Raw genomic sequence first — 24,755 nt, 5'->3', positions numbered from 1 at the left:
CATTTGGCAATTATAACCATGGAAGGGACCAAAGCCGTCACGTGCTAGCGCGTTCCTTCTCAAACGATCACTATAGCTACGCTATCGACCCCGCCTCTTCGTCTCCGCTTCAACATGATTCTACAACCCAACTCAGGCGACATTCCCTCGAAATGTCGATGTCGCGAGATCACGGATTAATCGGTCTTTTCGCTGACAGTCCAATCGAACTCATTTCTGACGATGAGGAGATGCAAACGCGTGTTCAAGAACAGCCGGTGCGTTACAGCACACGAGCTATGACGCGTGCGCAAGCAGCTCAGAATCCGGTGATTTAAACTCATTCTTTACCTCTACGGGCGGGAACGAGCGTGATTACCGGCCCTCGACCGCACGCGCGCGCGGTGACGGGCAACACCGCAACACCAACTCCTTTGGAGTCCACAACTGAGCTCCAACTACAAACCCAGAACCAGGTGCCCCATACACGCAGCAAGAAGCGAAATGGAAACGAATCTGCAGTAGCGACAAGCCTGCGGCAATCGTCCCCAGTGCCAGCATCGAGCAATAGAAGGCTTGCTGCAGACGATGGAGATCGGCTAGTTCGCAGTCAGATGCCCACCCAGTCTGGAGTAACTCATAAGCCGGCAGATGCACTAGAAGTTTCCAGCCTGAATCCCCTCTCCAATGGGTTGTTGCATACGCGCAATGGCGCGAACAGCAAGGTGCATGCGCCAACGTCTGTTCCTCCACATGATCTGCTTGTGAAGAACTCGGCGATCGGAGCTCAGCAAATTTCAAGCAGCGGCGCACCAAATACCGTGGATCTTCTCCATCATAATACTCCATCGAGCGCTCGTTCAAATGGCAAAGAAGATCTGGCGAATGGTGGAGTTACAGCTACGCTGTTATCGCGGGACTCTATCCGTACACTGAGAACTGTAGGAAGTAGGGAACATTTTTCTATATCAGCGACCCGAGATTCGGGAGATAATTTCTTGACACCTCGTCCCCGTATGAGCATGAACTCGAACGATGGAGCAACCGCATCTCGGCATTCGATCGATCCACGCGACAGCAACCTAGTAGCTACCCTAGCAGAGACCCTGAATATGGTAGGCGCCCGATCGTCCAAGACCGTCGTCATCCCACGGTCGGCCTGGGCTTCTGGCTGGGGTCTACGCGACAATATATTTGACATGAAGACCGACAAGCGATCGGCAACATCGCCCTGGCAACCGATTGGAAACGCATTGACAGAATCCAAGAGGGATGAAATGTCCCCTACAAGCATGCAAAATCCCGAAGAGAATGGTTCAGCATTGCCACGAGCACTTCCCCAGCAATCGATCATCGAGAGAGCGGTCGTGACACTACACGAGGGAATCGCTGCCAGTCAGAGAATCGAGATTCCTCAAAATTTCTCGGACATATCTCGCACTCGGCCAACTTTTGACAGTATACTGCCTGCCGATCGCACTTTGGCCCGAGAAACAGACCTGGTAGATAGTCTGGAGCCAGCCTTCCTTGCGCGCAAGAGGATGGAGCGCACAGACCGTCGAGAGATCCAAAAGCAAAGAATGACCCACGCAAGGACGGAAAAGGGGGAAAGGGGGGGAAAGGGTGGGAAAGCTGGAAGCAGATCTGGTGGTGGTCAAGGGCAGTCACAGGAACTTCAATTTCTGGAAGAAAAAAGCTGCGAAAGAGCTACAGATCGGTGCAGAGATGGGACTGATAAGTGCTGCAGTCGCGATGTTTGACAAACGACAGATTCGGACTGTCATACCAAATCGCTACTTACGCACTAAAAGGAACCTCCGGCGGATTGTTACTTTCCCTGGCACAGTTGAGATGATGTTGAATGCTCCCATCACCGCTGTGAAGAATGCTTACAGGGAGCATACCGCCGAGGAGTTACATACCTCGAGAGTAGTCTTTTGGACTGATGGCTCAGCTGCCGGCAGTCGCCACTCGGGAAGACCGCGAGGGTTCGCGGTGACATGGCGTCGAAGCACAGCGACTGGTTGGGGACGCTGCGAGGCGATGGGGTTTCAAGGTGCGTTATACGGTCTACTAAGATGCCTTCGCTAATTGCGTGCAGTCCAAGGCGAGCTCCCAGATTCCGATTCTATGGAGACCTTAGCGGTCATGAAAGCAATTGCCAAAGCTTATGACTTAGCTCGCGAGATACCTGGCCAGCTGAAGGCGGTAGCAATCTATACGGACTCTACGAGTGCGATTCGTGTTGCGCGTAATCCGAATCATCCTCTTGGTCTGCATATCATCAGAAAAGCATGTATGCTTACGAAACTTGGCTTGAAACTGTCTTTGCATTGGTGTCCTGGCCATAGCGGTGTAAGTGACATGTTCTCGCTCGAGCATATCTTTTGCCAGGCTAAACAAAACAGGTTCCGGGCAACGAACTAGCCGACAAGATCGCTGTCATGGCACGGTATCACATCTATGGCCGAAACGCAGAGTTCGTGGGCCTCAGCGATGATGACTATGAAGACTGGGAGGATGTCTGAAACAGTAGCATGACAAAAGTCTGGGTATCGCTGTCTCTGTTGTTGCTGATCTTCAGTAACGCAAGGAGTTCAAGCTTTTGGCAGGGTGCTGTAGGATGGCGGTTAGGTGGAGAAAAGGGGCATTTCCAGGGAAGTCACACGGGGTTGTGGGGGGATACTATTTACATAAGATACCCATCTGCATTGGTCGTATCCGGGGCAAGCACTGCACTGTCCTGAGGAATCTGGAGCTCGACTCTAATCTCTTTGGGTGTTCCAGCCCACGAAGGCGATTTGGATGGGCCTCTGCTAAGTCCCTCCGGATTGGCCCCTTATCGTAACATGCGACGGATTACTGGACGGACTGTGGACGATGGCCAGGCCGTTCGCCGTTTCAGCGTTGTTCTGGGTAGCAATCTTCGCTGCCTTTGTATACGCAAGCCTGGTTTACGATTGCATGTCATTCACCAGCTGGATGAGGTGGACAGTTAGGAAAATTTCTTCATCCGTTTCTCTTTCCCATGTGCGGATCAGGTCCCACTGAACGTCGATGCAAGGAAAGTATCGCAGGTAAGTTCTTGCAGTAATATTGATTAGCAGTATCAAGCATTGCTACGGATGCGGAACATGTCCTGGTTGACTTGTTGCTGAACATGAGTCTACTCTTTAGTTGTAGCATTATCCAAGGTTTGGTCCCAGACTTCCCGTGTGCGTCCAAGATTCTCCCTTGCTCGGCCAAACTGCGTGTCCATGCGGCTAAAAATGGTTTAGGCTCAACCTCGTAACGAGCTTAGGATGTCAAAGTCAGCCCACAGCTGAATAGGGCAACCCACGAATACGAGTCAATTATCGCGGTGCGCTCCGCAACACGAGAAAGACACGCAACATAATAGAAATGCAAATAAAACGGCGTTCAGCTAGCTAGAAACCATGAGGACGCCCGTAGCCTCTACGAAACACAGCATAATCTCGATCATCCTTCTCTTCGCAGTGTACTGCATTCCAAAGATGCTCGCCCTCGCCCTCGTTCCCCTCATAGTATTGCCTCTTGCTCTCGCCCATCCTACGGCTACGACTGCATTCGAAGTCACCAACTTGTATACATTCGAGCCGTCGGGGAGGGACAACGTCTCAGTGTATCGCGTTGCGTTCAATGTTACGGATCCGAGTGATGGGTCTGCGACGGCTTGCGAGACGACGTGGCCGTATGCAGTGTGGGATACTGGATATCCTCATGACTTTGTCCGTGTGGGCCCTCCTATCTGCTTTAGCTCGCCGTGTTAACAGCTTTAGCTCGCAAATTGCACAGACAAAGCCTGGTCATTCAAATTTAGCGATTATCAGAATGTGTGGGACTTTGTGCTTGACGTGAAGCATGTGAGGTGAGCGGCTAATCCTGGGTTCACCTGATGAACAGAGATTGATGTGGAGTAGCAGAAAGACGAACGGAAAGAAAATTAAGCGCTTTGCGAAGGGCACTGTGGATCCTGAGAATGTCCTGTTGTGCACGCATGCAGGCTCGGGGTTTTCGATTTGTACGCAGAGGGAAGGGGTGGCATTTCCGTTGGTTGTGTACAAGGAGGTAAAAGTTTGAGGGGTTGTCGTGCAGGTTCAGATGGGTGAGGCAGTGAAAGTCTTCCGGATGTGCGAGTACAGGGATATTATTTGCTACATTTGTGTTCAGAAATACGTACAGAAACTGAAATTCTCCTTGCCACTATAATTGTATCTTCATCAGTAGGTAGAAAGCTATTCACGTGGGCTGAAAAGAAATCTCAACTATCCAAAGTCCTAGTCTAAAATTAAACTCAAAAACTGCTGGGCAGTCTGAACACGAATTCGAGTGTGAGTTCGCTTAAGATCCACCTGGTCACTGTACAATATAAAAGGAAATTCATAAGACTCCACTGTGAACCTCTGAGGATCATAAAACATGCTGAGATTACAAACGTATGGTAGAGCGAGTTGATATAGATAGAGTAAGGTGCGCAGCCACATTTGTGTCGGTCACTGCGGTCGGAAGGACAGCTCTAGACGATCAAGTAGCCTCATGACCTTGAGAGTGCATAAGTCGGTCCATTGGCTCTGTGACAAAAGGCAAAAAGCAGAGGGCCTGACAAATACCAAGAGTGCAGCGACACACGCAACTTGCTCATCGAGGCAGAACAGAAGCAAAAAAAGATTCCCGTAACCCGCTCGTATGAGCGGACGATGTTGATGAGAGTGGGACTCGAACCCACGCCACTTTCGTGACCAGGAAATGATGTTAAGATGCTCCTTAACCTGGCGCCATAACCAACTCGGCCATCTCACCGATCTCTGAGAGATGCTTGATGAGAAATATCTTCAATTTGAAATATATAATGCTAATCAATTAAGGCTTAGGAGGCCGTCAGATGCAGTGGTTGGGTGCTGTTCGATGGGGGACATGCAAAAATTTGGCTGGGTGCGGGGCAGATACACAGGACCATCCGCACCAGTGGCTCGGCTCCGAAGGCAGAAAATTTGCACGCGACACGACACACTTCAGTAACGAGCCACACAGTGTTCGATGATGATTGGAACCCCATAGGCGGACTCTACTATGAGCAATCTCGCTCATTCATCATACTATACGTTTACAAACGCATATTAAAGCAAGTCAATGCAGGACAAGGCAAGCGCCCAGTGTCTTATTTCTTGTATCGGTTGCAGCGCAAGTGTCATTCAAGTATGTGGGAAAGCTGTGTTGCTGTGCAGTTCTATTACTCCTGTCTCTTTTCACGAGATATTCTGAGCTAAAGGTAGCTTTGCTCACTTACCAATCGCTCTTCTTATACCATTTGCACCTCTATCGGCCCAGGGCCTTGCATTATATCAACCAAAGGATTGATTATGATTATTCTTTCACAAGCATGTTTGACTCAAGGACAGAGGATGTCCACGTGGGTACTTGACAAGCTCATCTACCAACGACGCTTAGGATTGAATTCACGTATATAGTGACACTGACTTCTCATTGGCTTGTTACCACACAGCTTTCTATCACAGCTTTCACGCATAGGATCGAGATCCAAGCCTAATCACAGGCATGGTAGTGACACTGACTGCAGCAATGTTGGTTTGATCTGGGTTAATATTCATATGGTTCCCGTAACCCATACCTCGCCATTCAAATCACGAGCGCAGAATATTTACCCAAGGAAATGCACTTGCAAGAGATTGCAACGCGGAACGTGCGTTGTCATGGATATCCCCGCAAATCTGTGTGGACTTGGAATGTACGCTATTCTTTACTTATATACGCACGAGGATTCGCCGAGGTGGTACATTCGGATAGCGGATAGCGGTGAGCGGCGAAGAGATGTTTCACAGCGAGAATCATATACTCTCAGAATTGTACGCACGGCAGACATGTATTGGGTCGCTACAGTCTGCTCGTTTTCCGGAAATGGCTAGGACGTCAACTCAGCTTTGGAATAGCGAGCTGGCAGCCCATGCGACCTTCTCAAAATGTTTATAACTCCTGCTCATTCTATTCCAACTCGGTCTATCAATCAGCCAAAAAAGCGTGACCGCAACATGCATCATCTCCGTGATACACTGCTCAGTCCTTCACCAAAAGGCCCACCTGAGCTCAGCATGGCAGGCGATACAGTTCGAGATCAACAAGACACGCGCGAATGCATCGCTCATGGCGAGCTCAAGGAGGTTCGAGGAGCAGCCTTCTATCATCGAACTTCGATCGTTACGGGGCGATACGCAATATCGGAGACGGAGTAGACGCCCTGGAAGACTATCTCCACTCCCTGTGATACATGTATCACCAGCTTGGTCGCCATACATCACACGAAACGACAGCTGACGATCGCTTGGTCCTCGACATCTCCGCATACAGGGACTTGGTCCGCTGACTAGGCCTGCGCGCGGAGTTTACGGACTCGACATAGCTCGCACGGTTGAGGGCACGCTTTGGAATGATTTGCTATTCCTGGTCACTGACATGACCGACTATTGGATCAACAATCGCGCGTCTATGTCGTGTGAACAGCGCTTGAATTTGGCGACCTTCTTAGTTAAACTGGCGTCAGCCCGTGTTAGCAAGGACAGAGTGTGCCAGATAGCTCTCCTTCTGTTCCGCTGGGCCTTTGGGGAGGGACGAGAACTGACCTCTGCAGAGGATTCCGACGGGAAAAATACGCATCGAAGCATTTCAATGCTCGTTGTCCAGCACCTGATACCTTCTGCTTGTGCGTGGATCAAGGAGGCCGGTTACAATCTGATACTACTCTCGGATGTCCCTTGGAACGATTGCCCAAGCACTATTAGTCGGGGTGGCCCGATGTTCGTAGAATCAGAGTTTGGAAAGCGATCGCCGACTGGTTTCACGCCATGGAGATGGATGTTCTAGCTCAAGCGTCTGCACGAGACTCAGGCACACCTTACCCCAAGTCTGCATGTGCTGCATGTGCTAGGCGGCGCTCCAGGGTGGTGGAATTTGTTGAGTGTGGCCGAGTTGACTGGGAGTCATAGTACATCAACAACGATTGCGCCTCATGTTGATTGTCCACGTATCTTGCAAGTCACTATGCTTCCAAGCAGAAAGAGCCCAATTGCTGAACAGCATTGTACCGATTGCCCATAGGCGCGATGAGTGACGGATGCCATTTACGCGCGTTCGCCCGGTTGCACCTGCCATTCCGAACATTCAATCCCGAGCCCCACCTTCCCCAACAACTCTAGCGTCTGAGCCCCTCGGTGACGTCACCCCTCACCACTTCGTCCGCCTCCCACGGTGCTCATACATAAACCAAGGCTCTTATCGGTCACGCGCAAGGGTGCATAAGTCTGCATAAATACCTCCCTACACCTGTGTTCATACTCACATCCAGATACCCCGGACCACGAACCATATACTACACCACGAATCCCCTACAAAGAACCCTTCTCAGGCGAACCTTCGCAAGCCAATCTACACGCAGCATGCCTCTCGTCGTCCCCGGAATTCAGAGCAAGGGTGGAGAGCAGATCGATGAGTGGACGAACAAGTTGATGGGCAAGAAGATCGGTGACAACCACGATGAAGTTGTACGTGCTCCCCCGAATGTATAGTTGGCATCCCCGCTCCTGCGTTCGCAGGCCTGTCTGTCGCCCCGTCTGGATATTATTACCAATGCTAACTGTCGTATTGGACAGACCTTCGCGAAGAAGGATCTCCCCTCGGAGCACCGTGTCCTCCAGCCCGACTCGATGAGCACCATGGACCACAAGCCCGACCGCCTCAACATTCACGTCGATGAGCAGGGCACCGTCAAGAACGTCCGATACGGTTAAGCATTCTCTATCACGATCGCAATGCGCATGATACTATGAGCTAGGAGTTAGGGTGGATTGCCTAAGCGTATTCATGGACGATGCACGCTTGGACCAGTGTTCACGGATATGCATCAGGCTCATACGAGTTAGTTTCTTGATGTGTATTCGTAGTATATCCGATGTAATGGAACCATGACTTGCTGAGATACTTGGCCCACCTTTTGTATTGCACAGGCACAGCTTTTCAAGCCAAATCCAAGAAGACGAATGATAAGAACCCTCGCTCACGCGTTTCCACCTGACAGTCAAGCATATTTGCTTCTCGCCACGGGACCGCAATTCTACACCTTGACAATACCTGCAATTATATCCCTCACCTTGATAATCATATGTTGATGGATTTTGCCTTGTGATTATTATTGGGTCTACGAATTTCTGTGCTGGCGTGAGAAAGCCATGGATGAGCCCCGAGAGTCTTAAAGCTTTGAGGCGAAACATCAGACATGACACCAAAAGAGTAATTGAATGATCATGTGACAATTCACCAAGAACAGGTTGCTGATCACGTGGCATTATATGTCAATGCCAAAGAGATCCATACGAGCAGACGAACGAGCCTTCCACTTAAATGATCTAGATAGGACGTTCGTTCCAATCTATGTACTATGAATCTGAAAGACTTCGCCTGTACACATTCAGACTGCAAATCAAAAATGAAACCATTCTTCTCACGACATCCGTTCGCACTCAATACAATGACCGCAGCTGCTAGCCGGCTGGCCGCAAAATGTCCAGCTATCCCTTCTGAGACAGTCAATTGCGTCAACAACTACGCTGCAGTTCTCCCTCTACCGTTACAACGTCCGTCCCCAATCAACCAAACATACAACCCTCTGGATCGTTTCAGCAACGCCTCCGTTCCCGACTCATCAGTCCCAGCTCGTTCGTGACGCAACCTTTATCATTTACGACGACGCCAGGGATCCCGAAATACTTGGCAAGTCACCAACTCTTGACATCTTGTTCACGGTGGACAATGTCTTCCACGAAGCTCCAGTCTATATGCCGGAGCTAAAGACAATTACTGCTTCGTCATCGGAGCAACACGCTCTATCCCAGACAATAATTGATCTGGACTGCACACCACCAACATCATCGCCTTTCGAACCGGAATAGCCAGTGTACGCTGTGAATGGGGGTCAATACTTCAGCGATACCGTATACTAGGCGGTCGTAGGTGGGTCGGTAACCCTAAATTCCTCGACCACGTTCGAGAAAGTTCCTGGCATTTACATGCTTGACCCGATCACCCGCAAGACCCAAACCATTTTGAACAACTACTTCGGACAGCGCTTCAACAACCCAGATGATACAGTATCCGACTCCACAGGCAATATCTTCTTCACGGATCCGTTGCACGAATCTAATCTGAATCTGACACAAAACACACCATTTTGCGCCAGCAGAAGTATCGCTTTCGTCCTTCCCCAGGTGCTATGGGTATTGCTGATGGCAATATCGGCATTTCAAAAGGTATTACGCTGTCACCCGATGTGCGCACGTTGTTTATCCCAGACACGTCTGTCACCAACTTCACAGGCTTGGATCCGAATGTCCTACCGTGTTACCCGTGGGGTACGACATCAGGAAAATCCTTGTACGCATTCGAAACTGTCGACTCGCCTGCTGAAAAGTACTTGGTCAACAAGCGGCCGATATGGTATCCTGAAGAGTTTGCAGTGGGCGGTCTGCACGTTGCCAGTAACGGGTATCTGGTCGGAGCATCGGGATTTGGCGTTGATGTGCTGAGTCAATGGTGAGAGCTTCTGGTCAGGGTGCAGACTGATTCAATCGCTAATAACGTGCAGGTGTAAAGAAGGACTTGTGTGTTTTCGGACAGGGCAAGATTGCTCGGGTTGAGTGGAAGTTGGAGGGTTTGGCGGAGCGAGAAGTTGCATTATCTTCGAGGAATAGGTTGTTAAGTTCTTAGTCCTTTTGCGATGTCCGCGAATGCCTGGACGCCTTTGCGCCCCAAAGCGGTTCCTACGCCCACGGCCGTTGCGCCTACGGCTCTCATCCTCTTATAACCCTCCGCATCTTCAACGCCACCTACGCCAATGATCTGAATTTGGCTCAGCTCGTCATGCTGGAATAATAAGCCTTTGATCGTGTAGACATTGCCTAAGGCAATGGGATGCAAAGGGGCGCCAGCCAAGCCTCCGATTCCAGTCCCGTTTGCGGAGTTGAGAACATGATGATAATACTCATGCGGTGCGGGGGAGGAAGCTGTGGGCTCAGCGATCGGATGTAGAAGTAGGGAGGAGCCGAGCGTGTTGGTGGCTGTTATGAACGATATTGGACAGGGAAGGTGAGCCGGCTCCGCTTTTGCGGATCCAAGCAAGGCATCGATCATTGCTTGGTATTGATCGTGATAAGTGTAAGGAGGTGTTTTGATGCCAATCTGTGGTAGTACCATAGTCAGTATAGCTTGCAACAAATGCACCCTGGCTTGCATACCGGGACATGAGTAGTGCCAACATGCGTATGCTTCCCTGGTAATACCGGCTCTACTTGCCGCGCAATCTCCTGCTTCAAAGCGGCAAGATAGGCTAAAAGAGCTTTCGAGCTATAAGCTGGTGGCGGCTTTCCTGGAATGTTCGGACAAGAGAGATTGACTTCCATCGCGAGCGCCATGCGGACATGATTCTGCTGTTCATGTATCTGCCTATAGCACTCAACAACCTCCTCCACCGCCCCTGTGACTGAAACAATGAAAGGCTTGATGCGGCTTGTGCTAGTCGATGTTCCTGTCATATGATCCGATATAGTCTTGATGAAGCCTAGATACTGTTTTAACGGTAGAGGGCTATAGCCGAGCGTGTTCAAACTGCCGCTTGCGTCTGCCGTCTCTTGCCCAGTCGGATTTGCGCTGCCAGCTTCATGTGTAGATGGGCTGAAGAATGCAAATTGGTGAATCTTCTCATCGTTGGGGAAACCTTCAAGTAACGACGTCCTGGTAGTTACGGCACCAGTGCTGGGGCAGTCGTAGAGCTCTTGCAGTTGCTCGAGCGTGGAACACCATGGATTTGCTGAGTTGAGTAACGGAGGCTCAATATGTAACGATTTCGAATGCGCGTCCATCCTAATTGGAAAGCAAAATCACGAATGCTTGTTCCCAGAATCGCTCGAAAGACGCCGCGTGACAGTTGGTAGCTTGAGGAGGGGATCGCTCAAGGGGCTGCGGTGAGAGATTCCTATTCTCCTCCTTCTTCTAGACAAATAAAGCTAATGTTTAGGTGTTTAATAGAAGTGATGCAAACCATTGGAAGATGCGTTGGTGGCCAGATAAGAGTTGACAGGAAGGTGGGGTGATGGTCACACGTGATCTCGCGCTATTGAGCACTAGCCCGGGATTCCTCTTTGAACCCTCCGAGCCGTGAACAGCACCTCTGCTGTACAACAACACTACCAATTCGACATGTACGAGTATTGCGAAAGTCAATGAGATCACAATCCTAGCTAGCGACCTCAAGATGAAGTATCCTTCGAGGGTAGAGAGATGAGATATCACGCAGTCCGAGGAGCAGCACCATGTCAGAGCTTGGAACGTCGAAGAGAAAGCGGCGCGGTGGGCCGCGCAGGAAAACAGGTATGTCGCTCGAGAATGATCAACTCCATTGCTAAACAGCGTGTAGGGTGGTATGTAATACTTCAAACCTCCAACGGTGGTCGATTGATTAGGTATCTGACCCAGTCTCCAGCCATACCTGCAAGGCTCGGCACAGTCGCTGTGACGAGAAGAAGCCTGTCTGCAGCAATTGCGAGCGACTGAATTTGGAGTGCAAACAGTCCGATTTCATCGCGCCGTCCTCATGGAACAATACACCTTCGGAGCCTACGCCTCCTGCTCCTACCCCAGCCCTGCAAGTGACTATGGATGAAATGCAATTACTTCCTGTTCAGGCGCAGGAATCCCCAGAGCGCACCCTATTTATGAATTTCGAACAACCAGCTTCTACATGGGACATCTTCAGAACCAGGATAGACGGCCTAGATCAGGTATCAGACGAATCACCGCCCAATGATGTGTTCACCCAGCTCAATCTCGCGGTCCCCCGGTCACCGATGTTGACCTCTCCTTCTTCTCTGTCTCCCGAGGCTCCAGTGTCTCTGACAGCTGAGACTGCTTTTCTATTACAAACGTATCTACGAACGGTTGCGAGGTGGATGGATCTCATGTGCCACAGTTCCACCTACCAACTCATAATTCCTAAGTTGACGCTAACGTCGCCCCTGCTCTTCCACTGCGTATGCGCTTGTAAGGTTCACGATCTGTGACTTGGAAAGCTCTATCTAACATATAATCCAGTCACGGCCAAGTACCTTGCCCTTTCCAACCGTCGCAGTACTAATTGGGATTCTACGGCCCGTCATCATTACGGCCTGGGACTTCACCACCTTATCCATGCACTGAACACGCCAAACCATCAACACGCTTTGACCGCGACTATTCTTCTTTCCAGCTATGAGATCATCGCTGGCATCGCTTCTGAACATCACCGCCGTCACATTCTCGGTCAGACTATGCTCATCAAACACCATAACATCAACGCGCAGTCCACCGGAATGGACAAGGCGAATTTCTGGATCCATGTGCGACACGAGATTGGATTTGCGCAGACGACAGGGCGACCGTTGATCCTGGACCCGGAAGAATGGAATGTCCATTGGGAGGAGGGCGAGACGCGAGAGGATGTGCTAGGAAATCACGTCCTCTGGATACTCGCGCGCGTTCTCTGCCTGATATACGGCGATGAAGGGTCCGCGGCATCCGGGAAGCGAAAACGTATCGCGTTCCTGCAAGAGCTTGAAGAGTGGCGCTCCAGCCTATCCGACACCTTCATCGGCATTCCTTACGGTGAAGCAGACGCCGAGGGTTTCCGTAAGGTGTATTTCACAGTCACGGCGGCCGCGGCTGCCGCATTCTGGTACCATGTCACACATATCCTGCTCTATGCCGAGCCTACGCTACAAGACGAGAGCTATACGCCTCTTATTCAAGACCAGGCAATGCGACTGACGAACATTGCGATTTCGGAGTTCCCAGACTCACTGAGGGTGTTTGCAACACATGGGCTGTTCTTCGCGGCCAAGCATATACAAGGCATAGCGCGGAAAGCACGCATCTGGAATATACTGAATGATGTCGAGGCTGAGCTTGGGTACCATACGCGTAGCATGGTTAAAAGGCTTCAAGATCTTGTGGAGCAGGGCTCGTGATTAGTCAACGCTCGGCCCTATTGCAGTAAATCTCGCGTCCAGATGCACGTACTTTTGAGGTCAGACGGGTAGGCTAGGAAAGCCACGTCTGTTTCAGATGCGAAACCCTTCGTAGCCATGCTTTGGTCGCTGAACGATGATCGATCACTTGATGTATTGTTGCTACTCGTAGCGACTCAAGTGGTCCAGAAGTTATGCAGAAACGTTGCGATGCAGATATAGGGATTCAGTCCAGGGATTTCAGGAAGGCTGAAGTCAATACTGGCGACAGGGTGGGCGTGTATTATACTTCAAAAATCATTCTGTATTGAGGCAGACCCCCGACCAAAAGCAATTTATCGGTTCGCCTGCCTATCCTTTAACGTACGCCAGATGTCCGTGCTCAGCAGATGCGACGCGGTGTGCACTTTGGCCCCCTTCCCAAACTCCTCGCTACTCCAGAATATACTTTGCCGGTTGAGCAGCGCAGCCATTCTAGGAAGGTGGTGGCTGTAACAGAAGTATTGTTTCGCTTACTAGGAAACTCTGACATCCTTGAGAGCAACGTGAATGACAAATCACGATGTGCGTAACTTAGCCAACTGTTTCGACAATCGAAGTATTCAAGTAGTTCCTTCGAAATGCATGTAGCACAGCAAGCAAGGTTTTATGTAGCAAAGAACGAAGAAATCCTAATGTAGTTTGATAACGCTCAAACGGATGGCCTTCATCAAGGCCTTTGAATTGAGCATTGTTGAAGAGGTTGCCTTGCCAGCTCAAGAATGCGATTCGGCAAACAGGCGGTCTGGCTGTTGCTACAACGGTCATGGCCCTGCAGGCACTCATGAAGCCACTTCAAGACGGTTTGAGTTGCATAGTCTGATGCAGTATCCTGTAGAAGCAAAGGTCGCTGGCCTATAGTGGCCCATAGAGGCTCGACAGGTATATCAGCTGATTAGTCGGGCATGTCAGCAAAACGAACAAGATTGTCGATACATTTGGCCTTCCAAGATGGGTACTTTCGCCTGTTTCGATGGAAACCCTTGTTAAGGGGTTCGTCATGCGTACCAGTAGATCTGAAAACTTCCAGGGCCCCTGAGCGAGATCTATCGTCTCCCTCGACACTCATATTTATCTGGAACTTGGGGAACCCGTCACCGCAAGATACGGCGTCGAAGTCCAAGTCCAAGACCCATGTTTCTTGCCCAATAGCGCGGAAGTTTTCGAATATATTGATAATCAAACTACAATCTCGGCAACCCACGTGTGCTGTTTCTCGAAGCCGCTCTACTTTTAAGTTTCTGACAAAGTAGATACTGCGCAATTCACCATATTGCTGTATGTTCGCACAGCAACGCGTAATGGCCGATTCGCATTCCTTGCAAGGCGTTGCTACAAAATCGTCGTCACTATCTGGAGAAGGGGCATTGTCGCTATTCATGTCTTCAATGGCCGTGGTATCGCAAACGTCGACGGTCTCCGATGCAACGCTCAAGTTCTTCATATTGAAGCTGCTTGTGGGTCGAAGGCCGTTGGTTGTTCAATCAGGCTGTGCTTCTCGAGGCAGCAGTAAGGCTGCCAAGCAAAGTGCATGCATGCTGCAAGCCACTATGCGCGTCAGCTGTGCGCAGTGCCTTTGCCCAATGATCTGGATTGAGTTATCGGGACCCAGGATAAGCAAGGATTCCAGAATGGCAGAGCATGCAGAGCGAGGAATGTTTGCGACCGAATCGAGGTGGAGACGCTAGGGCCCGAACTAAAGCTTAGTCATGCTAAACGCCCCCTCTAGGCGTAGTGTTGCTCCTCCGAGCCTGACCACGCAAGCAAGTCCTGCCTGCAGCGACGAGGACTATAACTGCCCACGATGCATTCAATGCGCCGGCTCTCTCCAGCTAACCCGCCACTGATCACAGCTGACTGTAGGCCATTTCCCAGCCGATCGCTCCAACCGAAACACTCAGCGTCGCCCACTATTTCCGTGCCTACTGTCCACGATGCCTGTCACCGAATACTCGCGCCTCACCCTCAAACAAGGGCTCAATAAAGAGCAGATAATTTTCGCAAAGCGGGGCCTTTCCCGCGCGAAGAAGCTTATGGAGGACTTTACAGGCCACGACTTCCACATCTTCCAAGAGGTCGAGGACCCGGACCACATATACATTGTTGGCCAGTGGGCGTCGGTGGAGCAGCATATGAAATCTTGGATACCGTCGGAAGCGAACCAGGGTCTGCTGAAGGACCTAGGGCCTCTTGTCGATGTGGATTACCTGTTTCACATCGTCGTGTCCTTTGGTTCGATCCCTCCTAGCGAAAAATCACCCGTGTTCAGCATTGGGAGGCATGTGATGGAGAGCGAAAAGCGTCCCGATTTTGAGAGCACGTTCGAGAGCCGCAGACACGGCTTAGAGATGCACGCCCCGGGTTCAATTAGTGGTGGATGGCGTATTGAGAAGGAGCCTGGCAGAGAAGAGTTCGTTCTCTTTACTCCCTGGAAGTACGTCTCTAGAAGTATTCACTAATACCCTGACTCCACTCACTTTTCGACTGCCGCTGACTCGTATCCGCTGTTGTAGGGAGGTGGACCAGCACAAGGCTTTCGCGAAGACTAAAGACTTTGAAGGATATGTCGAGATCAGCAATCACCTTCTGCTCGATGCTACCGAAATACGTCATGTAGCACTCATGGAACTGCCGCAATCATAGGGTAGGATGGGGTTGAGCTGACTTTTGGGCTCTAAGCATTTCATCAATGGTATCTTCATGAATGCCAGATTGCCCCTCATTTGCACTATTATGCGTGGCTACGTTGAGCATGAAGCTAACTATTCCTCCTTCAACGAGAGCGACTCTTCGCTTTCCGGTGCTCACTTGAATTCAAAGCAGCAGGTGCTTGGTTGCGTTCTTATCACGGTAATTTACGCAAGACCGCATGAGTCATACGTGTTGCTGTTGCCTGCTAATTGCATGCAGCCTAACCCAGGTACTGTACAGTGTGCGGTAGGATACATATAAAAATTATTTGTGAACCCGTTTTTTTCGCAATGCACTTAACAGACATCGCTCACATACAAATCGATACGTTGAAACCAGACACAGTGTCGTCTTCGCCATCACCTAATCACACAATTCTTCGTAGCATTCCCAACTCGCCTTCACCATTCCCAACTCGCCTTCACCATTCCCAACTCGCCTTCACCATTCCCAACTCGCCTTCACCATTCCACCGTCCCTGAAGTCTCTTTCTCTCCCACCCCAAACATGCCGCTCATCCTCTGCCCCCTGACCACCGCCGACACCCTCTCCTGGACCCGCATCCGCACCATCGCCTACCACGGCCCCCTCCACACCCTGACCCACACGCAGCCTCTCTCCAAATCCTCGATCCTTGCTCTAGCGCACGCCCGAAAGACCGAAATCGGCAAGCCAAATGCCTGGCACTGGAAAGTCGTCGACACGGAACTCTCACCCGGCGAGGACGACCCTATCGACAACAGGGGTCGTACGATCGCAATCGCCATATGGAGCGCGCACAATGTAGCTGGACCGAACGACACGTCAAAATCCAGTGGCGAAGAAAAAGACGCCTCCTTTGTCCCACCAGAACTCCGCCCCGACGTGCTCACCGCGGTGCTCACCCCGCTGCGTGCGGCGCAGGATGAGATCATGGGAGTCTCGACTCCTTACTTAAAGCTGGACAGTCTAGCGACGCATCCAGAGCACCATCAACGGGGTGCGGGCAAGATGTTGCTGGACTGGGGCGTTGAGAAGGCGGATGCGGAGGACTGGAAGACGTACTTGGATGCGACGCCTGTAGGGCTCAAAAGCTATGAGCGAGTTGGGTTCAAGATTGTGAGGGAGGTGAGGTTTGATCGGGGCGCATGGGGTGGTGAAGGGGAAGATTGGTGGGGGTGTATGGTTAGGGAGGTTGGTAGGAGTTAAGTTATGATGCAGGTTGCAATGACGTTTGCATGTGAAGCGCATTATATATTAAGCGACATGGGGATTAAATCTAATGCTGGGACTGGATCAGGTACACGCCATCTTACAATGGTCTCGCCGAATGCTATGCGCCAAACGCTGCCGCGCGCTGAATAACATAATGTTGAAAACGGTCAATCCCTCTATGCATCTAAAAGTCTTTCTTTGCGTGCTTGCTCCTCTTCCTTAGCCTCTCTCCGAAAATGTACAAGACAAACGGAATCGGTATGAACGCTATGCCCAAGAAAGCAAGCAGACTACTCGCCCAGTTCACACCCAATTTCCTATACATTGCACTCGCGAAGAGAGGGAAACCGGCGCCAAATGCGCTGCGGAAGAGATCATTACCCGCAAAGACACTCGCCGTATATGCCGGATACGCATCCGACAAATACGGCAGCACCGATTGAAACAGCAAGAATGCCGCAACACCGAACATACTGGACCCGACGATAGGCACCATCCAATGTATCGACTCGCGACTAGTCCAGCCGAACCAGAACAGACAAATGGGCACAAAGAAGCCGCCAAGCATAGCGGGCTGTAGACGAATCTCGGGCTTGATCTCGCCGTTTTCGTTGAACTGTTTTTCCTGGTAGAAGTAGAGGTAGAAGAATAGGCAGACCATGGCGACAAGGGAACCGACGAGGATGCCGAGGAAAGCGAGGCCTTCTTGGCCGAGGTTGAAGCCGTAGATCTCGACAAAGACGATGGGGAAGGACTCGAACCAAATGTAGAGTAGGCCGTAGATCTGCGGGGGTTAGCTTTGAGAAGAAAACAAGCAGTGGGGTCTTCATTGCATACCAGGGCGATATACAGGTTCAGGAGGAAAACCATCGGCTCGGTGAGTGTGAGGCTGATGGGACGGATGATTGTCATTTGAAAAATCTTGAAGCGCTGTCAGCACCGCTAACCGTGTATCGCTCAATGGTGAGGGCCTTACATCTTTGCCGGTCATTTGTTCGGCGACGAGTTCGGGCTCGCAGATGAACTTGTCATTGCCTGTGAGCTTCCGGAGTCTGCTCGTGCGGCGATAGAGAATATTCTGGGAACTTGTCTCGGGGAGCAGGAAAAACAAAAAGACCCAGCAGAAGCCGGACAGCCACATCAGTTCCCAGATGGGCCATGTCCAGCCTTCGGCTTGAACGGCAAAGCCTCCAACGAGAGGTCCCCTAAAGATCGAGTCAAGTCAGCATAGGTCACATGAAACAGACAGTTGCTCTTTCATGTCGCAGAAAGATGCATACACTTGGGATCTCCAGCATTACTTACAAGCAAGGCCCGCAGACGGCGCCGATACCCCAGATGCTAAGACCGTAGGCCTGCTTCGAGGGGCGGTACATATCAGCGATTGTGGCACCACCTGTGGCAAGTGCAGGAGAACCGAAGAATCCCGTGAGAAATCGGAAGGCAAGCAGCATGCCGAAGTTTGAGGCGAGTGCAGTGGGAATCTGGAAAAGCACGAACACCACTACGAAAGCATTAGTGGCGCCGAAAAAAATATCAAGGAATATCAAGGAACGCAACGTACGGAGTGTCGCTATGTAGATCGGATTGCGTCCGAATTGCGGAATCTCACTTAGAGGAGACCAAATAAGCGGACCGAGACCATACCCGGCAACGAACAAAGTGAGACCAAGTGTAGCAGCGACCTGGCTCACACCGAACTCCGCCATGACACCCATGAGGCCGGGAGTATAGATTGCAGAGCCGATGTAGATACTGAACGTCAATAGAACGATCTCTCCTGTTACAAAAAACTTCTTGGGTTTCGACCAGTTCCTGGGATGCTGGATGGTTATCAGTATTGTGACTGTGCTATGGTTGTGGTAAAGACGTACTTCAGGGTCGTTTGGCCCATACCAATCAACCAGATTCTTATCTTTTCCCTTCTCTTGATCGACCATGACCCCACTGGCTTCGTTCATAGTTGTGCTAGTTGCCATCGAGGCACGCGAGTCTGCCGGGCTGTCACCCTCAGCATCTCTTATGCGGACACCTCTAGCGTTCTGCAACTCATGCCGTGCCTTGTCGTCTTCTGGCGGCTCAGTTGTGCCGTGATGCGCGAGATAGGCAGACTTCTCCTGATTCAAGTACTGCTTCCAGTGCTCTGGGTCCTGTTCTTCCGGATACTGCAGTACACGGTTCTTAGTGATGAGCCGCAGGATCTGGCCAAATGCCGTGTCGCGGATGAGGTGCCCGACCGTCATGAGTGACTATGAAGCGCTGCTTCCGATATCTGACAGAAAAAAACGTTAATTAGAGTATCAACATCAATACAATTACGCGTCCGGGCGCGTAGCTTTTCATTAAGTCTCTCACACGCGGCATGTCGTCATATCCTACCCTTCACTGTTACCACATCACGCCTACTTCTTCCTCGGCCTCTGCTATCCGTGAGAGTATCGGTCCAGATCTGAAAATGTTCCGATGCATTCGAAGATTCAGGACTTGGCGAGACATCCATGACGCGGGTAAGGTACGGGCAAGATCGGCGCTAGTGCATGCTAATATCTGCTGCGCGTCTGTGATAGGACTCGCGCGGAGGCTCAAAAAGCTTGAGAGAGATTTGGCGTGCTTGTGTGCCGTGGTTGGATGCGCTTCTGGAAGTTCTGTTGACGAGATCAGTGAGGATGGGTAGGTGAGGAAGGGCTGCCGAAGAGCGCCGACGTATGACGTTGTTGTGTCGATGCAATTTGAACGACTTTCAAGCAGCCCGAACTTTGACCTTTAATCGAGCGATACATGCTTTTTCTAGTGGGAAAGACCAATCGAAGATCTCTTGACGTTTTCTAATCTAATCAATCATACCCGTCTGTGCGTGCTGCGGTGCAGTGCCGCAGGCCTATCCTTCACCGGCCTCCATTCTGTCGCGATCTTCCCCAACTCGACTAACCGCCGACGATAATCATCCTTCTTTAACTTATAATACATTTCTTCGAATGAGTATGTCTGCCCAGGTGGTTCCACGTGAAAACCCGTATCCCCTCATCCTTGATCGCTAGGCTATCCAACAGTGCTTTCTCCACGCCCGTGTGCATATATTTTCCATCCACATGCATCTCGTACGCGACGACTGCACCAGCATGATCCTGGGAATACCTTGAGGAACCAAGGCTTTGTTCTGTATGGGATGCGTAAATAATGAAGCCAAAGAGGTCACTATCTGCGAGCATGGCCGCTCGATACTGTTGAATCGGTGGTTCCGACAGTCCGTGGCAAGATCTTAGTAAGCTAGCACATGGATACGGTGAAACTTCCCGAAGGCTTGGTAGTAGTGCGTAGTTGCTGGCCTCTCCTTCACTGATGTAAAAGTCGAGCTTGTCGTGTTGGGTCGCTTGGTCTGGCGACTCGAGCTGTACGATGAGGGTGCCTTTTTGAAACCGATTTTACATCTTAATTTATATATTCGTTCGGCATGTCATTGGTCCTTTCTTGGTTTGCTTGTTCACTTATTAGTCGTTCGTTGGAATCCACTCACCAGCTTTCGTCCGTCATGACAATCGAATGATGAAGCGTTTGACCGCGCTCGTAGCTCTAACACAGTAGCTGTTAGATCCGGTACCACGCATTGTCCTCTCGCCAAAACACCATAACGTCAGCCTAGCCAGCGCTCACACTGTTTTTATACATGGCCTTCTATACTGTGGTACGTTGCGCATTCCACTCCCCGCCTTTGCTCTATGCCTTCCAAATCTATCATTCTATTTCATTACCTCGCGCCTCCTTCTTTCAAACCTTGCCGAAGACTCTCTCCAGCAACAACCCCGCAAACTTCTCAGCTCCAGGACTCTCCACCGCCCTCTGGATCCGATTGCCCCTCCTAGCATCTCTCCATCCTCCCGCGTCACCAACAACCTCTTCGTCCAAGCTTCCCGTCAATCCCTCCTTTACCTCTCTCTCACGGCGATCAACTATGCAACAGCCGCGCGTCCACTGTCCGGATGTCTCAACCTACACGCCATTCATCAGCTCCTCACCCATCCATAACTTCTAAAGGAACAAAGAACTCACCCGCAGATCCTCAGTCACAAACTTCCACCCCTCATCCTCGGCCGCCATCGCATACCACACCGTTAGCGGATCATGCAAGTGCAGTCCAATCGTGTCGGCATCCAGGTGGCTATCCAAACTCGCAATCTTCCTGAACGTGCTCAGCAGAAACAGGCTTGCCCACTCCGTCAGCGGGCTCCCCTTCAGTGCGTCCGCTTCGATGTACTTGCTGTACAGTGTGCGCGGGAGGAGGTGCTGCTCTGTGATATCGAGCGGGAAGAGCTTGACGGTGAGCCGGCGCGAGAGGTTCTCTGGGTATGGTGGTAGCGCCTTCTTGCCTACCACCGGAGGGAGGGTTGTTTTGGGGTTGGGGGAGGTCAGGGCGTAGACGCGGGCGGCGGCGATGGAGTCGGCGTAGGTATTGAATTCGGCGCCCGGGGTCATCTGGTTACGGAGGTTAAGCTGGTGGCGGAGTGGGGTGGGGGTTGCTTGATGAGGTTGAAAGGAGTGATGGGGATGGAGGTGATGAGGGTTGAGGACAGTATGGAAAGGGTTGGTGGATGTGGTGGATGGTTCAGCGGGGCACGGCTGTATTGCAGCATCTCCCTGACCAGTGATGAAATCTTCAAACCGAATGAATATAAGAACTTACGTTTCCGGGCCAGTTCACAGCACCACCCATGACCACGACCTCCTTGACTCTTAGGAAAGCTTCGGGATCCGTAGCCGCAGCGATCGCAAGGTTAGTCAGAGGACCAATGGCAACGATGGTAATAGTGTCCGGCTCGTTGTCTCGTAGCAACTGCAGAATCACCTCATGAGCAGGCTTCAGCGACGGCGTAAAGAGCGAGTGCGTCTCCTTGACCTTCTGCAAGTCCGCGGCTTCTTCAGGACTGATAGGCTCTGGTGTAGGCTTGAAGAGGGACTTCCATGTCTCTTCTGGCGACAAGTGAGGGTGCTGTATCATCGAGTCAGTCGCTTCGTACCTTTGTTGACTTTGCGGGTAAACTTGCGCTATGGTGTATGCCCCCCAAGCCGTCGACGCCATCTGTCTCCAATAAGTCTTCCTGCCCCTAATTAATCAGGATTCCACTCACGAAAGAAATCAGCAACCATCATATGCTCAGCAAGCGGCTCTTCCGCTCCGACCGCCACTGCATCCCAATTAGCATCAGCATCACCATCCGCAATGTCATTGCGACAAGAACTCACCAATCGGTTTCCTTGTTGTCAAACCCTCGAACCCCTCAGGTCTCCCATTCTCCCTCCGCCACGCCTTCTCCTTTTCGATATAGTGGAAAAGCGTGACAACGTTCCTCAGACAGCTATGTGTCGTATCAGCATTCACCTTCCGAAAAGCAGAGCAAACTCAACGAGAGTGGGGTGGTTTCCTACTTCTGCACCTCGACATTTCCAAACGTCAAACTCAGCATCAAAACCTCCAGCTCTTCCGGCTTCGCTGCGAAAGCAAGCAGCATGGCGAGTACATCGTCGACGCCCTGTTTTCCTCTTAGTAACGGCACAACCACAACACCCCACTTCCGCGTTCTCGGGTTCGAACATACCGGATCCGTGTCTATTATAATCTTGCTGGGTGCCATTGCGTTTGTGGAACGTGAAGAATGAACAGGAAAAAGCAACTGAAAACGAGGGTGTTCCCGTAACGTAACACACTACATGGGAAAGGGTAGGAGGTGGTGCTAGCTTAGCATCGGCGGACTCGACGGCGACCTCCGAAATGCTTAGATAAGGTGCATCGGAGGTCTTTGGGCAAGGGTCTGCGAGGTCGGTCGGTGAAAGCAGCGCCGGGCGCTCCACTTTTCGGGTATGTACATACAGCATGTTGATGCAATGACGCGTCGTTTACGGCTGCATCGCTCAGGTACAAGTGTCCACATCACATCCAATCGCCACACACTCATAGGTAGTGTTGATAGAATTCTCGGCCCACGGGCCGATGCATTTCATTTCAAAGAAATCCAAATCTCGCGCATATTGCTAACGCCATACTGCTGCTGGACAGTAGATTCTACACAAAGCCAACGCTACCACTGACTCCATGCTAGTAGCTTGACCCAAGTTTTTCCCAGATTCCTTCTTGCATCCTGTGCTTGCTCCTTGGGCGGTTATACCTGATTGCCGCCCTTGCTCGTATTGAATAGTTGTGATGAAATGAATTTCAGGTATCACATATGTCGTCCAAGCATGCCGTGACGCTGGTTCGTAAAACGTAGTGGAACGCGAGAGGTTGTCTAGTAGACCTTCTTCTTCTCGTCGACGGAGAATTGACCGGGGCCCATGTTGACCAGGAGGAGGAGACCACCGCTGTAAGATGATTAGTACTGAGATTCTCGAGAGGGGCGAGAGACTTACACAATAGAGAGGATCTGGAAGAAATCATACTTGGCGAAGTCCTTGTGGGGGTGGTGAGGGTGGAGGGTCCAGAAGTTGTTGACCAGAAGGTTGAAGATGCTGAGAATGACAACAAGCATGATGGCGCTGAACTTGGCCTTGAAACCAACGACGACCATGACACAAGCGACAAATCCGAGCAAGCTAACGCAGATCCTCCAGAAGCTCCAGTCGCCCCGGAAAACGAAGCCGACGAAGAGAAAGATGAGCAGGACACGTCCAGCGAGCTGGAAGTACATCTTGCGGTCCTTCTCGTCGAGCGTCGGGAGGCCAGCCGGGGCGAACTTCTTGCGGACCCACGAGTCGGAAAGCACCATCAAGAGGCCTCCCATGACGGACAAGTTGCGCAGGAAGAAGTTCAGGTCGAAGACCAGACCGTAACCGAGGCCCTGTAGAACCACCACGCCAATGAGGCCAAAAACGCCGTAATCCGAGTTCTTTCGTGCAATGATCATGACGGAGCAGACGGTCATGGCGATTACGTTTACGATGAGGAACAGGTGGGTGAGGCCGCTGGGGACTGCGAGGCACGCGTTAGCTGCATCCTAGACTTGCAGAGGGGCTGGCGGGGTGCGTACTGTGCCTGTAGTCATGCAGGTATGTGAGCTGGTCGTTCCACTGGGTCATTATGCGCAGCGCATCTTCGAGGAAGGTAACGACGATCAAAAATCGTCCAATCGCGGGCAGGTACCTTCGGTCTCGTCAGCGCTCTCTTCTCGTGCAAATGCGTCGCGCGGCACCGTCGTAGCTCCCTCGCGTCTGCAGGTGCACTCACGGCTTTACAGGCTCCGAAAGCGTGTCCAAGAAGTCCTCAATCTTGTTCGTCTGTTCGCGCAGCTGGTCGAGCGGACTGGGGTCGTTGGTGGTGCTGTCGCTGCGTCCCCCATTGCCGAAGGGGCTCTGGTTACCCAGGTGGTAGCCGGCGGTGCCGCGAATCTGCGCCATGGTGTATAGACAAAATGAAAGGAGAGTGGAAGTTGGGCAGACGAGACGTTGTGTGGGCGGGCCGGGGTATATAGTGCGTTTCTGAAGCTCCGCGTGCTTGAAGGGGACACCTATGGCTTTGCCAAGACACTGGAAGTCAGCCACACCTCGATGAGATGCCTTTTTGCATCCGCTTTCATACCTCTGTCGCGCGATTGGGAATGTGCACGCTACGTGTTTAGCTAGCTTTCCAATTCTCAGACTTGTGCTTTAGGCCGTGTGTCCTGAACACTCGATTTTGTTGTCGCCCAAACCACGGTTCAATATGGAAATGTTGGAGACACATGTTCTTTGTTCATCTACCCACCCCTGGCCTTCCACCTTCTGCATCGGACTGCGCAGGAGCTC

The 24,755-nt window shown here is 51.3% G+C and overlaps 14 protein-coding genes and 1 non-coding gene across 15 annotated transcripts; 10 read left to right on the top strand and 5 right to left on the bottom strand.

Annotated features, from left to right (window-relative positions):
* The first annotated feature begins 455 nt into the window (after window positions 1-455).
* On the top strand, window positions 456-2,167 carry CC84DRAFT_167845 (uncharacterized protein). Its single transcript, XM_018185450.1, has 2 exons — window positions 456-2,035; window positions 2,081-2,167. Exon 1 carries the CDS (start codon window positions 594-596, stop codon window positions 1,737-1,739), a length of 1,146 nt encoding a protein of 381 aa, XP_018043333.1. The 5' UTR covers window positions 456-593; the 3' UTR covers window positions 1,740-2,035; window positions 2,081-2,167.
* CC84DRAFT_167778 (uncharacterized protein) lies at window positions 2,059-2,504 on the top strand. Its single transcript, XM_018185449.1, has one exon. The coding sequence runs from the start codon at window positions 2,110-2,112 to the stop codon at window positions 2,404-2,406; it is 297 nt and encodes a 98-aa protein (XP_018043332.1). The 5' UTR covers window positions 2,059-2,109; the 3' UTR covers window positions 2,407-2,504.
* A 912-nt stretch (window positions 2,505-3,416) lies between these two features.
* Window positions 3,417-4,343, top strand: CC84DRAFT_1255111 (uncharacterized protein; the record flags this gene model as incomplete). Its single annotated transcript, XM_018184507.1, has 3 exons — window positions 3,417-3,728; window positions 3,780-3,868; window positions 3,921-4,343. The coding sequence occupies 3 exons, from the start codon at window positions 3,417-3,419 to the stop codon at window positions 4,078-4,080; spliced, it is 561 nt and encodes a 186-aa protein (XP_018043331.1). The 3' UTR covers window positions 4,081-4,343.
* Window positions 4,344-4,701: 358 nt separating this feature from the next.
* Window positions 4,702-4,800, bottom strand: CC84DRAFT_t4. The gene has a single exon. It is a non-coding gene; the product is annotated as a tRNA-Leu (tRNA).
* Window positions 4,801-5,919: 1,119 nt separating this feature from the next.
* Window positions 5,920-6,497, top strand: CC84DRAFT_1160205 (uncharacterized protein). Its single transcript, XM_018177438.1, has one exon. It carries the CDS (start codon window positions 5,979-5,981, stop codon window positions 6,246-6,248), a length of 270 nt encoding a protein of 89 aa, XP_018043330.1. The 5' UTR covers window positions 5,920-5,978; the 3' UTR covers window positions 6,249-6,497.
* On the top strand, window positions 6,048-7,121 carry CC84DRAFT_1227702 (uncharacterized protein). The gene has a single exon (XM_018183622.1). It carries the CDS (start codon window positions 6,469-6,471, stop codon window positions 6,874-6,876), a length of 408 nt encoding a protein of 135 aa, XP_018043329.1. The 5' UTR covers window positions 6,048-6,468; the 3' UTR covers window positions 6,877-7,121.
* A 359-nt stretch (window positions 7,122-7,480) lies between these two features.
* CC84DRAFT_1160204 (uncharacterized protein) lies at window positions 7,481-7,908 on the top strand. Its single transcript, XM_018177437.1, has 2 exons — window positions 7,481-7,553; window positions 7,662-7,908. The coding sequence occupies exons 1-2, from the start codon at window positions 7,518-7,520 to the stop codon at window positions 7,797-7,799; spliced, it is 174 nt and encodes a 57-aa protein (XP_018043328.1). The 5' UTR covers window positions 7,481-7,517; the 3' UTR covers window positions 7,800-7,908.
* An 806-nt stretch (window positions 7,909-8,714) lies between these two features.
* CC84DRAFT_167442 (uncharacterized protein) lies at window positions 8,715-9,925 on the top strand. Its single transcript, XM_018185447.1, has one exon. It carries the CDS (start codon window positions 9,075-9,077, stop codon window positions 9,588-9,590), a length of 516 nt encoding a protein of 171 aa, XP_018043327.1. The 5' UTR covers window positions 8,715-9,074; the 3' UTR covers window positions 9,591-9,925.
* CC84DRAFT_1183463 (FMN-linked oxidoreductase) lies at window positions 9,760-10,922 on the bottom strand (the record flags this gene model as incomplete). Its single annotated transcript, XM_018180688.1, has 2 exons — window positions 9,760-10,242; window positions 10,299-10,922. 2 exons carry the CDS (start codon window positions 10,920-10,922, stop codon window positions 9,760-9,762), a joined length of 1,107 nt encoding a protein of 368 aa, XP_018043326.1.
* Window positions 10,923-11,174: 252 nt separating this feature from the next.
* On the top strand, window positions 11,175-13,411 carry CC84DRAFT_167455 (uncharacterized protein). Its single transcript, XM_018185448.1, has 4 exons — window positions 11,175-11,430; window positions 11,477-11,480; window positions 11,543-12,099; window positions 12,151-13,411. Exons 1-4 carry the CDS (start codon window positions 11,373-11,375, stop codon window positions 13,059-13,061), a joined length of 1,530 nt encoding a protein of 509 aa, XP_018043325.1. The 5' UTR covers window positions 11,175-11,372; the 3' UTR covers window positions 13,062-13,411.
* A 1,450-nt stretch (window positions 13,412-14,861) lies between these two features.
* Window positions 14,862-16,048, top strand: CC84DRAFT_1160200 (uncharacterized protein). Its single transcript, XM_018177436.1, has one exon. It carries the CDS (start codon window positions 15,035-15,037, stop codon window positions 15,557-15,559), a length of 525 nt encoding a protein of 174 aa, XP_018043324.1. The 5' UTR covers window positions 14,862-15,034; the 3' UTR covers window positions 15,560-16,048.
* Window positions 16,049-16,112: 64 nt separating this feature from the next.
* CC84DRAFT_1160199 (uncharacterized protein) lies at window positions 16,113-16,980 on the top strand (the record flags this gene model as incomplete). Its single annotated transcript, XM_018177435.1, has 1 exon — window positions 16,113-16,980. The coding sequence occupies exon 1, from the start codon at window positions 16,299-16,301 to the stop codon at window positions 16,977-16,979; it is 681 nt and encodes a 226-aa protein (XP_018043323.1). The 5' UTR covers window positions 16,113-16,298.
* Window positions 16,981-17,035: 55 nt separating this feature from the next.
* On the bottom strand, window positions 17,036-19,228 carry CC84DRAFT_1136133 (multidrug resistance protein-like protein; the record flags this gene model as incomplete). Its single annotated transcript, XM_018176089.1, has 6 exons — window positions 17,036-17,769; window positions 17,823-17,906; window positions 17,962-18,190; window positions 18,291-18,489; window positions 18,550-18,808; window positions 18,860-19,228. 6 exons carry the CDS (start codon window positions 19,226-19,228, stop codon window positions 17,170-17,172), a joined length of 1,740 nt encoding a protein of 579 aa, XP_018043322.1. The 3' UTR covers window positions 17,036-17,169.
* A 1,397-nt stretch (window positions 19,229-20,625) lies between these two features.
* Window positions 20,626-22,706, bottom strand: CC84DRAFT_1160197 (nucleoside hydrolase). The gene is made up of 8 exons (XM_018177434.1): window positions 22,577-22,706; window positions 22,407-22,510; window positions 22,224-22,336; window positions 22,109-22,165; window positions 22,025-22,059; window positions 21,664-21,969; window positions 21,033-21,455; window positions 20,626-20,972 (listed from the first exon to the last, which is right to left on the bottom strand). Exons 1-8 carry the CDS (start codon window positions 22,610-22,612, stop codon window positions 20,751-20,753), a joined length of 1,296 nt encoding a protein of 431 aa, XP_018043321.1. The 5' UTR covers window positions 22,613-22,706; the 3' UTR covers window positions 20,626-20,750.
* Window positions 22,707-22,938: 232 nt separating this feature from the next.
* CC84DRAFT_1160196 (SURF4-domain-containing protein) lies at window positions 22,939-24,672 on the bottom strand. Its single transcript, XM_018177433.1, has 5 exons — window positions 24,550-24,672; window positions 24,199-24,484; window positions 24,002-24,114; window positions 23,385-23,943; window positions 22,939-23,336 (listed from the first exon to the last, which is right to left on the bottom strand). The coding sequence occupies exons 2-5, from the start codon at window positions 24,366-24,368 to the stop codon at window positions 23,264-23,266; spliced, it is 915 nt and encodes a 304-aa protein (XP_018043320.1). The 5' UTR covers window positions 24,369-24,484; window positions 24,550-24,672; the 3' UTR covers window positions 22,939-23,263.
* Between the last annotated feature and the right edge of the window lie 83 nt (window positions 24,673-24,755).

Source organism: Paraphaeosphaeria sporulosa (assembly GCF_001642045.1).
Source record: "Paraphaeosphaeria sporulosa strain AP3s5-JAC2a unplaced genomic scaffold CC84scaffold_1, whole genome shotgun sequence".
Lineage (NCBI taxonomy): Eukaryota > Fungi > Ascomycota > Dothideomycetes > Pleosporales > Didymosphaeriaceae > Paraphaeosphaeria > Paraphaeosphaeria sporulosa.
Note: the sequence above shows the minus strand (reverse complement) of the source record. Positions and strands in the feature narration are given on the sequence as shown.

Coding starts and splice junctions, on each gene's coding strand:
- CC84DRAFT_1160196 (XM_018177433.1), bottom strand. CDS start 24,368: ATGGCGCAGATTCGCGGCACCGCCGGCTACCACCTGGGTAACCAGAGC. Junction 23,944..24,001: donor CCTGCATGACTACAGGCACA/GTACGCACCCCG, acceptor CGTGCCTCGCAG/TCCCCAGCGGCCTCACCCAC. Junction 23,337..23,384: donor TTCCAGATCCTCTCTATTGT/GTAAGTCTCTCG, acceptor ATCATCTTACAG/CGGTGGTCTCCTCCTCCTGG.
- CC84DRAFT_1160200 (XM_018177436.1), top strand. CDS start 15,035: ATGCCTGTCACCGAATACTCGCGCCTCACCCTCAAACAAGGGCTCAAT.
- CC84DRAFT_167845 (XM_018185450.1), top strand. CDS start 594: ATGCCCACCCAGTCTGGAGTAACTCATAAGCCGGCAGATGCACTAGAA.
- CC84DRAFT_1160205 (XM_018177438.1), top strand. CDS start 5,979: ATGTTTATAACTCCTGCTCATTCTATTCCAACTCGGTCTATCAATCAG.
- CC84DRAFT_167778 (XM_018185449.1), top strand. CDS start 2,110: ATGGAGACCTTAGCGGTCATGAAAGCAATTGCCAAAGCTTATGACTTA.
- CC84DRAFT_167455 (XM_018185448.1), top strand. CDS start 11,373: ATGTCAGAGCTTGGAACGTCGAAGAGAAAGCGGCGCGGTGGGCCGCGC. Junction 12,100..12,150: donor CTTCCACTGCGTATGCGCTT/GTAAGGTTCACG, acceptor CATATAATCCAG/TCACGGCCAAGTACCTTGCC.
- CC84DRAFT_167442 (XM_018185447.1), top strand. CDS start 9,075: ATGCTTGACCCGATCACCCGCAAGACCCAAACCATTTTGAACAACTAC.
- CC84DRAFT_1160204 (XM_018177437.1), top strand. CDS start 7,518: ATGGGCAAGAAGATCGGTGACAACCACGATGAAGTT. Junction 7,554..7,661: donor GTGACAACCACGATGAAGTT/GTACGTGCTCCC, acceptor CGTATTGGACAG/ACCTTCGCGAAGAAGGATCT.
- CC84DRAFT_1227702 (XM_018183622.1), top strand. CDS start 6,469: ATGACCGACTATTGGATCAACAATCGCGCGTCTATGTCGTGTGAACAG.
- CC84DRAFT_1160197 (XM_018177434.1), bottom strand. CDS start 22,612: ATGGCACCCAGCAAGATTATAATAGACACGGATCCG. Junction 22,511..22,576: donor TTATAATAGACACGGATCCG/GTATGTTCGAAC, acceptor AGAGGAAAACAG/GGCGTCGACGATGTACTCGC. Junction 22,337..22,406: donor GGAAATGTCGAGGTGCAGAA/GTAGGAAACCAC, acceptor TACGACACATAG/CTGTCTGAGGAACGTTGTCA.